Genomic DNA, 10,773 nt, shown 5'->3' on the forward strand with positions numbered 1-10,773 from the left:
TTGGTTGACAAGTGCTTGTCACTTATTGGTCGAGGTGTTTCAAAAGACCATTTAGCATATTGAACTGATTTTTTTTACCCATAAGTGTCATATTAAGATCTAGTGTAGGTAAACATTCATTTAGGTAAACTTACTACGTGATAGCCTGCGGAAAATGTATACGAAAGCATAATATTATATGTTGTATAGTATGTAGTGTTGGTGGAAAACAAAACGTGGACGAGCGACAGCATCTGGTTTTCCATTTATGAGGATTTTCTGGAGCACACGGAGAATGCGAAATGGGATTACAGCATCGGCATGCAACTTGCGATGCATTTTGAATGCACCCCACCGAAAATTCACCCGACAAACTATGTATCTTTGAAGAAATACATATATGTATACATAACTGAATTTCATGCAAAATAGTCAAATAATAGAAATGAGACTTGAATAATTCATCGTCGAAAGATTTTCGTTTTAACGAGATTTTTTAATCTTCCACTCAAGTCTTGCATCATGAATTGACATGAAAGTGCATCTGAGCGGAAGGGAATGTGTGCAAATCGTGTTGTATTTTTTTGATAGAATCATATACATACACTTTATTTAAAATAGTTTTCGTTGTTATTTTAAAACATCGACAAAAACGATTTTGTGATATATTTATAAAGACCCGTTGCATCAGTTGACAATTCATTATCGAGTTGATTACCCACCTAGTTGTATTTATCAAATAATAACACTGAGCAACAAAAAATCACGTTTTTGAGTTACCATAGCAGAGACTAACCAATCTTTACTAAGTTTGACCCACTGAATTCGAATATGATAATGATTTTTGTTGTTTGGGTCTCCTTTACGAGATATGAGGGCTTAAAAAAATGCGCAATTTTTACATTTTGTGTGCAAGCGGTACGGCAAGCGAGAGTCATCTCGCTTACACACACGCTTCTAGTTTGAGCTCACGGAAACTGAATGAAAGTCTTTCTTAGCAATTACCGCTCGAGTTAGTAGGTTTAGATAAAAATAAAAAATATGGAGATAGAAAAACAATCCATATAAACGTGGTGAAATAAAAATCTGACCACACAAATGCAAAATAGCACAGAGAAAAAATCCATGAAAAAAAAAATATTTTTGACTTTTAAAATTCGCTAGAAAATTAATTATAAGTATTTTAAAACAATAAAAAATCAAAATCAATAGAAAAAACATCTGACTATTGATTTCAATACTCACTTTGAGTATAGCAATACTATATTTTGAATTAAAAACCGCAAAAGCCAAAAAACTGTAAAAAAAATTTGTAGTATTTTTTTTTTAAAACAATTTTTCATTATTTTATTTTGACCTTTTGAATAATTTTAATCTTCTTGATATTTATTGTGTATAATAAAGATAGTGATTTTAAGTAAAAATAAAAAAAAAACACTAAATTTAATGAGTATTTTTCCTGGAACTGAGATTTTAGTTTGTTTTTATAATTTGATTTAAGTAAAATAACAAAGTCTTTGGTATAAATATATGTATATTTTTTTAAAATTCAAATCATATAACAATGTTCATGCTCATTCAAATTAGCTGGTTGACCATAACAAAAATTTAGTACAGGGTTTAAAGTTGGGATTTAACTCAACCACTTCATTGGTTGTTGTACTATATTTATAATTCATATAGTCTGAAAAGGTGATAAAGTTTTGTTTTAATATGGTTTCATTTGTGATTCATTAAAATTTCATATTTTAATATCACTAATGAAATCAATCAATTATTTTTTTTTTAAATACATACTATAAAAATATAGTATGTACATACTTTAAACATTAAAAAATGTCAAGGTATTTTAAAACTTACAGCCTTTGATATATATCAGACCATCTAAAACAGCTGCACTCCACCAGGTATATTCTACAGGGTTTCGGAAATCCTTCCATTGTTTAGTATTTAAATCCAATCGTTCATGCATTTCGTGACCAAAGTCCGCATCTAAACCACCTATGGCGAAGAGACTTCCATCCACAAAGACTATCTAAAATGTAGCAAAAATCAAAATTACTAGCCATATAGCCATAGATATATAATACACATAGATGGGCCCTGACGTGTGATTTTGATCGGAGATCTTGTCTTCACTAACTGAGGGGTGCGGGGGGTATAACTAGCGGGGAAGTTGGGAAAAAAAAGGTTTTTTTCCCGACGACGCAGTGGTACCTACCTACCTACTGAGATAAACTGTGCATGCGCCAAAAGGGAGACCAGTATAAAGCGTGAGGGCGGATCTAGTGTATTATACATCAATGTTACTAGCACATTATTTTTTTTTAATCAATACTATTCACATGTAAATATGTAGATGCAATATGGACATATACCCACAGCAAAATCCATTCGTCCATGGTTCATCGGCGTGCCTAAAGTCCACTTATTCAGATTTGGATCGTAAATCTCCAATGATTTTAAAAGCTCTAAATCTTCTTGAGTTCCGCCAGTCACATACATCTTTCCTTCATATACATCACTAGCGTGAGCAGAACGAATACCCAGCATTGGGGCCATACCACTCCAGCTGTCTGTTTTTGGATCGTACCTAATCCAAATATTGTGTATTTTTCATAACTTATACAAAAAATATGTATCGACAAAAATACAGAAAAAATAAACCAACCTCTCAACGGTAGCAATTGTATTATAATTTTCATCTACACCTCCAGTAATATATATGTACTCGCCAATTTCAGCTACACCCATGTTACTTTTCTTTTGCCCCATCGGTGTGAGTTTTTTTATTTCCTTTGTAGCCAAATCAAAAGATTTAACCTGTAATTCATGCAAGTGAATGCAATTAAAGCGAAATCTTAACACTCTTAAAGTTCATATTTCAAATCAATTCATTCCATACCTCATCGATCGGCCCTTTTGTATTTGGTTTTCCTCCGAAAATATACAATTTTCCGTGTGAAACTATCGTCGAATAACCGCTAGAAACATTTATATCAATTTCTGCTAGCGTAGTCCACGTATCATGTAATGGATGATAGAATTGAACCACACAATTATTCTGAAATGACATATTTATTGTACCATCAGATTGTATATCATGCACAACATCAAAATTTAACGATTTATCAAAACTTATCGATATCTTACAGAATCCTTATGGGGAGAGCCTACTGCTACTATTGTAACAGGGTAATCTGTTATCAGATGATCTTTTTCTGGCGGAACTGAAAAGTTTATACATGTTATAAAAAACACAAATAGACAATAATCAAACGTGCGTAGAACAATAATTGAAAGTTTGACGTAATTGTATTACCAAGGTTAACTAGAGACTTCTTCACCAGAAATGATATTGATGATTCCAACGATTTTTTTCCATTTTTCATCGTTGCCAATTTATTGGTTTTGATGTTCATTTCCAGACCCTTAACTATATTTGAAATAATGCACAATTTTTTCCTCAAATAAAAGAAAAGTAAATATAAAATGATCAATTTTAAATTTTATAACGCCATAACGAGTTACATATTAAATGGGGTCTCAAATATGACATATCGTTATTATATTAAATGTGTATCTTGAAACCCTACGGGAGAAAATGGAAGTATTATTGCCGAAAACAATAGCTTTTGACCACCATGAGTCATTATCGGGGTTGGTCATATGTATTTGACCACTTCTGAGTTTCGATGGTAAGTCAAATTGTAATTGTACTTGAAAACTGTCAATGCCACTTATATGTACACTTAGTGTTGTAAAATTCTCGGTAATAATCTTTTGGCGAATATTCTCGATAATATTCTCCAAACCGAGAATTTTCGAGAATATTCTTTTTTAGAGCATCTGGAGGTCTTGAATACTATTCCGTTGCAATTTCAAAAAAATTGATAAATTCATGTGAACGGTAAGATGAGGGAAGACACGAATAATATTAATTAACTAATGCAAAAACCTAATTAATAATAATTTTTAATATTTTGCATTTCATATATGTATGTACAGAGAGAGGGTAAGCAAATGTGACTTTTGAGCAGTTGGAAATGTTACGCCAATTATGTAGTTTGTGTTATGGTGCGTACGCACCAAGCCAACGAACGGCCCCAAATCAAGTAATTAAATCAAGTAATTAAATCATTTCAGAGGTAAAATTTATCGGATAATGTGTGATTATTAATTTTATTTCGACGAAAGAAAAAAACCCTTTGACAAATCACCGATATCCGACACCGCGTTTTTTTATGAATTGTTTTTTTTTTATCGATCATCCACGTGGAAATACAGTAAAATCTCGTGACGACTTTAACAATATTTTTTTTCGCTCGTAAGCAGAGAAATTATAATATTTCTCTGGTTTTAAATGCGGTATCGTCGTAATTCAAAACATTGTTGTAATTCAAAACATCAACGATGATCTAATTTTAGCTCAATCTCGCTCTTTGGCTTGATTTTGATATTTAATTTCAATTTTAAAATTTAATTTTTATTTCGATATTTTGTACGCTACTGCTGGTTAAAAAGTTGGCCCAAAATCGTCGTTGGTTTAGTCCGTAAGCACCATTATGGTGCCTACGGACTAAACCAACGACGATTTTGGGCCAACTTTTTAACGAGCAGGATAAAACCAGTAGCGTACAAAATATCGAAATAAAAATTGAAATTAAATATCAAAATTAAAACTATTATTATTATATTAAAATTAAATTCAAATATCAAAATAAAATTATAGTCATTATATTAAAATTAAAATTAAATATTGAAAGTTAAAACAGAACATGCCCAATTTAAATAAATTTTCAAGATTGACCTAAAATTAGATCATTAACAATCACATAAAGGTAATCCTCGACTTAAAATGTTTTGATTTACGAAGATACGCACTAAGATCGAAAAAAAATCAAATAATTATTATTTTTACTTCCCCGTAATGCACAGTTACTGAGAATATATCATGTGTTAGTATGGGTGATCCAGTGATCGTCGCCAATCCGTTGCATTGTCGGTACATCAATCGAAATTTTTATAGTCTTCAATTGTTTCTCTCGTCGAAATAAATCAAATAATTAAATCCATCTCAGAGGTAAAATTTATCGGATAATGTGTGATTGTTACTTTTATTTCAACGAAAGAAAAAAAAACCCTTTGACAAATCACCGACAACCGACACCGACGGTTTTTTTGTTAAATATTTCATCGACGGCCGAAATACAGTAGTAGAATTTTTTAGTAATTTTTATTTCGATATTTTGTACGCTACTGGTTTTAAAAGCCCAAAATCGTCGTTGGCTTGGTCCGTACGCAGCATTATGGTGCGTACGCACCAGGCCAATGAATGGCACCACAGGTCAACTTTTGAAACCAGTGGCGTACAAAATATCGAAATAAAAATTTAATTAAAAAATTCAAATTAAATATCATTTTGTGTATAACACGTATTTTTCAACAATATGTAATTTGGTCCTTAAAAATAATCAGTTCATCGTGTGTTTACCCAATTAGGCACTTACATGGCATGGGTTTTCCATAAGTCCAACTATTCGTTTTAGGGTCGTAAATCTCTGATGAATTACTACGATAATTCATAAACTTATTTATTCCTCCAGTGACGTAAATTTTTCCGTCCAATACATTAATAGCGTGCTTATATCGTTTTTCGAGCATTGGAGCCATAAATGTCCAGCTATCTGTTTTTGGGTCGTACCTTAAATGAAATGTAAATGATTATTATATTATGTACATCATCATGGCTCATCAGTAGAGACACGTATTTTGGGCATTTTGCCACAAATGCTAAGATTCGGAATATATTCTAATAGATGCTAAATTCGTAAAATATGCGAATATATGCTTAAATAATAAACAAGAGTGAAAATTGCATGAAATTTATAAAATTAATAAACAATTTAGAAGGGTATTCCTATTCATTTGCCCATTTATTATGTGAAGAAATTGAGTGGATGAAACAAAGCTTGCAGTTTACCATAGACGGTGTTTTTCCTGTCGAAACCAAGCAACTGTTTTTGTCTACTACTGTAACCAAAAAAGGCAGTTGGAGCTAGACTATCCAAAAAGCGTCTTAAAACTAGAATCGCATTCAAGACTAAATAATCCATCTGTGGCAGGTACAAAATCTAATAGAAACAGTTTTGTTTTTTAGGAACCTGCCATTGTTTAATGTATTAACAGACTCAATGTTTGGAAGGATATCTACACTTTTTTAGACAATTGATAGAGAATAATAAAAGTGTATATATTGCTATTATTGATGGCAACAAAAATTAAATATGAAGAGTTTGGTTGTGCAGCTCTAAAATCTATTTATATCTCTAAAGTGTGGATGTTGAAAGGTATTTTAGTAAATACAATCTAATTAATTGTTACCGATCATCCCACGAATCTCAAAAAAGAATATATAGAAATATGCTCCATGTTGAGTTTAAATAAATTTTAATTGGTATTGTATTTTTATATTCATATTTTTTGTCTTTGTATTTTTAATATTGTTGTTTTTTTTCTTTGTAATTTTAATTCCAAAACATTGTTTTTTAATTGTTGTGTTGTAAATTTTATTAAAATTCATCGAAATTTAATATTTTTAATGCCCTAAAACGCTGAAATGCAAAATGAAAATGCTAAAATTGACAAAAACAGATGCCCAAAATATGTGTATATACGTAAATACTCATTAGTATGAAACATGCACATGTACATACATAGAATGAGCGATGAACGAAAGTAAATTCAATAATACCTCTCAACTGTGTCAAGTATTTCAAAGCCTTCCCCTCGACCACCAGTCACGTAAATATACCCATCAATTTCAGCGATTTGTACATAATTTCTTTTTTGGCCCATCGGTGCCAGATTAGAACATGTCCTTTTTGTCAGGTCGAAAAGTACGACCTTGAATTTATGAAATTTAATTATGATGTTTAAGTTGAATAATAATAATATTATATAAATTTTGCAGCAATAAATATACCTCATTCGAATATTCGTCGGTGTTTGTTTTCCCACCGAACATTAATATTTTTCCATTGTACACAAAAGGCGAGCACATTTTTTTCGGTTGTAGATGAATTCTCGCAAAAATTGACCACAAATCTTTATCCGGATCGTAAACTTCCACGACACACACTCTCTGAAAAATCAGTATTATTCAAAATATTATATTCAACTGTTCTTAGTTGTGTGATATTATATTTATTGTGTTTGTACCGGTTGTCTAATGTTATACCCAAAACTTATCATTGTATACTCTTCATTCGACTTCGAATTTTCTCCCGTCGCTACGACTGTGAAAATGAAAAAATAGCATGAAATTACATACATATGTTTATAATTTCACATCAGACTACTTGTCATTTAATATATTACCAGTTTCCGAATGACCGAAGGTAACAACAGCCAACAACGTTAAGACAGATATACTTTTAAAAACGATCATCTTGTATTTACAATATATAGGTATGTATGTAATAGACAACGAACGGTTACTGTGAAATATTGTATTTTTCAAGTGTGATATTCTATTTAAGATACTAACTATAATATATCAGAGGTCAGTGCTACAAATTTAAGACATAATAGTGGAGGTCACCAGATAAATATGTATGTACGTATTATCTTATAATAAGTATGTGTGGTTGTGTATTTTTGGAGATCATTTGAATACTCATATAAAACTGAAATGTAATATCATTTACTGAATTGTTTATCGAAATAACATTTTTTTTAATGTTCAAGTTGACCGAGAGTGGTACCTCCCGCATAGTGATTCTGATTCTGATTTTCATTTCTCGAGAAATAACAATTTAACTTCTTAAATTTCTCGAGAATTCTCGATAAATTTTGATAAATGAAAACATGTGTATAACACAGTAAAGTATCGTTTATTCGACATAATTGCATTCAAGAATACAAATATATCTTTTGGCATTATTGGTATGTGTGACATAACGTATTTACGCGCGAATACAACTCTCTCGCTGGGAGAGTTACTGGCGTACTGGGATACGTTTGCTCGTTCTTCCAGGTGCGTTCGTTCCGTGGTGGGGGTCAAAGGGAACAGAATGGCTAACCTGGGATGTCTTGTAGTTGTCGTGAAGGTTCCTGATTAGAATCCTCGTCTCGTCTATAGCTGCCGCGCAGCTGTTGTGAAACTGGCTCTCGGGTCACCTGGTCGGTCTTCTAGCGGCTGATGCTTCTAGACTTTTCCGGAGCGCTTGGTGACCACGGAAAGGTTAACCCGCGCGGGGTTAGGAAATGCGTGGAGATACAGGTGACGAACTGTTGGAACTCAGGGGAGGGAGTGATGATACACTCAACCGTCCCGCGGTTCTTCAATAAGATCTCTGGGCACGTCTTCGGTGGAGACGGCTCGGAAGAGGTCGAGGGGGGGGGGGACGATCGAAGTGCGAATGAAGGAGAATCCGCCCTCGTCTCCTTTCCCGCGGCAGGAGTGTTTCCACTCTAAAATAAGGGCTAATGTTGCCACTGATGGGACAGCTGGGAGAACGTCACGTTGCATATGTAATTTTTGTTTGTATTATCTTAGTGTATACATAATTAAAATAAAAAAAAAAACTAGTTAAGCATTTCAATTTTATTTTGTTAATTATAACGTTAATTTACATAACTTTATCTTTTATGACAGCGGTTTTCAACCTGTGGTACGCGTACCACTTGGTGGTACGCGGTTGATGGTTGGTGGTACGCGAAAAAAAATCAGTAATGGCGGACATGCAGGAATGAATGATTTACAATCATAAAAATCAGCTGATAACTAAAAATAATTGTATGTGATGTATGTATGTAAGCTTATTGTAAAAAACTAAATGTATGTAAGCTTATTGTAAATCATATTAACAATTAGATACAACATAACTTCTTATTGAATACTTATCTCGCAGATAAAACAGACTGAGGAGATATACAGTGAAATGTCAGATTTGACATATTTGGCCAAAAATCAATATACATCGTGTATTACATTACATGAAGCTAGACGCCAAATTTGAAATTTATATATACATATAAGAGTTAAAACTATAAATATTTAAATATTAGAGATAACGAGAACCTATAGAGCAAATTTTATAAAATATAGAGTGAATTATAGGCGTTTAAGCAATTAAAATCTGAAATAGCATATCAAGGCGAAAAGGTTGAAGATAGAATATGGTAGCCTTACGTACCGTCATAAACGTCACCGTATCCGAGATTCTGGATATTTTTTACGCATTGTATACGATATTTTATCTCCAACGTAATGGCAGACGATACATTTACGTATATTGATGACCAAAATGAGCAATATGGCAAAGTATGAAAACGATCGGATAAGAGATAAAAATGACCACTGACACGAAAGCCATGTGAAACGTAAAGGAGGTATGTAAAAATAGAAATATTTTTTATATCATTAATAAACAATGTCTTAATTATTCATCGTCGACGTCGATATGTACAGTTGATGATCGAAAATCTGGCAATCGATACGTTTTCCTCAGATCCGGCATTAAATTTACCGCGTTAACGCTTCAATAAATAAATACTTGAATTTGACACTTGAGAGCAACTCGATAATGATATTTAATGTTGCAGATAAAATTGAAAGTATGAGTAGAAAATTAGATTATGGAATCTATGTATGTATCGAAAATGATCAAACTGAAGTATTTGAAACTTTACATAATTTCTTAACTGAAAACAAGAATTGTATGTCTCGGGATATACGCGAAAAAATAATTGAACATTTATTAGGGATGAAATCGTCTTTAACGCAGTGCTTCCCCAAACCTTAAGAAGCAAACAATTGGATTTAAATCTCCCTTTGATAATGATCATTTTCGGACAGCTAGCAAGGAAAAAGAGAACTTGATTGAACTTTCAAATTATAGCATTTAAAAACTGCATTCGAAATAAATAAGGTTATTAATTTTTGGCTAGGTATTAGTGAAGAATATGAACAGCTTTCTGACATAGAGCTTATTAGCGATAAACGGTTTTTATTAAAACCATATATCAATAATAGAAATATGACAAAATAGTAGATAAATATATTAAACTTTGCGCATATTATAATAGTGACTCCGCAAATAACTTTTTTGCCACAAAATTTCTTAACAAAAACAGATCTACATATTGCGTGTATCCTGTCTTCATATTCCTTACCATGCAAATACTATATATAATAATTACACTTGCAAAAAGAAATTTCATGATATACAATAAGTTGTATATGGTGGTACAATTTAGCGCTATGTACTACCAAGTGGTACGTGAGTCAAAATAGGTTGGGAACCGCTGTCTTATGACATTGATTTTATTTTATTATTACATATGTATGAATTAATATTAGATACATTTAGCACTACTCCCATATATATGTCCATTTTTATAATTTTTTTAATTACAAATAAATTTAATTTAATTGTAAATTATCTCCTAAGCCTTCTTTTTTTGTCCTAGTCAAAAAATATTTTGATCTAATATAAAAATAAAATGGCCCAATTTCATATTTTTACATAGTCCTTGGAATGTGAATAAACGATGATTTCATTATCCGATAATTGAATACTGAATCCTACGGCATGGACCTGCTCGTGATTTCCAGCTGTGATGGGCGAATCTTCTCGTCACTGTTAATTCGCACGATCTTATTATTTTAAAAAGTTTCTTTTTCATTTCTTCAAACATGAAAAAGAACCACTGTCAAACTTTTTTTTAATTAAAATTATATTTAAAAATACTGCCATTACGGGATTTACCCTTGAGCGACACCCATGG

The 10,773-nt window shown here is 32.0% G+C and overlaps 1 protein-coding gene across 4 annotated transcripts; it reads right to left on the reverse strand.

Moving 5' to 3' along the window:
• Positions 1–1,497: 1,497 nt before the first annotated feature.
• Positions 1,498–8,439, reverse strand: LOC143920563 (uncharacterized). 4 transcript variants are annotated; one of them, XM_077443487.1, is made up of 12 exons: positions 7,360–8,439; positions 7,201–7,277; positions 6,965–7,123; positions 6,734–6,885; positions 5,490–5,683; positions 3,302–3,415; positions 3,133–3,209; positions 2,885–3,043; positions 2,651–2,802; positions 2,362–2,572; positions 1,840–2,014; positions 1,498–1,663 (listed from the first exon to the last, which is right to left on the reverse strand). In XM_077443487.1, exons 1-12 carry the CDS (start codon positions 7,427–7,429, stop codon positions 1,563–1,565), a joined length of 1,641 nt encoding a protein of 546 aa, XP_077299613.1. In that variant the 5' UTR covers positions 7,430–8,439; the 3' UTR covers positions 1,498–1,562. The 4 variants fall into 4 exon arrangements, 2 of the variants coding, with proteins under 2 accessions (XP_077299613.1, XP_077299614.1); XR_013261359.1 differs by having other exon boundaries at positions 1,499–1,663; positions 1,840–2,010; XR_013261358.1 differs by having other exon boundaries at positions 1,499–1,663; positions 2,358–2,572.
• Between the last annotated feature and the right edge of the window lie 2,334 nt (positions 8,440–10,773).

This window comes from Arctopsyche grandis, chromosome 12, assembly GCF_051622035.1.
Source record: "Arctopsyche grandis isolate Sample6627 chromosome 12, ASM5162203v2, whole genome shotgun sequence".
NCBI lineage: Eukaryota > Metazoa > Arthropoda > Insecta > Trichoptera > Hydropsychidae > Arctopsyche > Arctopsyche grandis.

Coding starts and splice junctions, on each gene's coding strand:
- LOC143920563 (XM_077443487.1), bottom strand. CDS start 7,429: ATGATCGTTTTTAAAAGTATATCTGTCTTAACGTTGTTGGCTGTTGTT. Junction 7,278..7,359: donor CTTCGGTCATTCGGAAACTG/GTAATATATTAA, acceptor TCATTTTCACAG/TCGTAGCGACGGGAGAAAAT. Junction 3,416..5,489: donor TTATGGAAAACCCATGCCAT/GTAAGTGCCTAA, acceptor TTTCAAATATAG/TTAAGGGTCTGGAAATGAAC.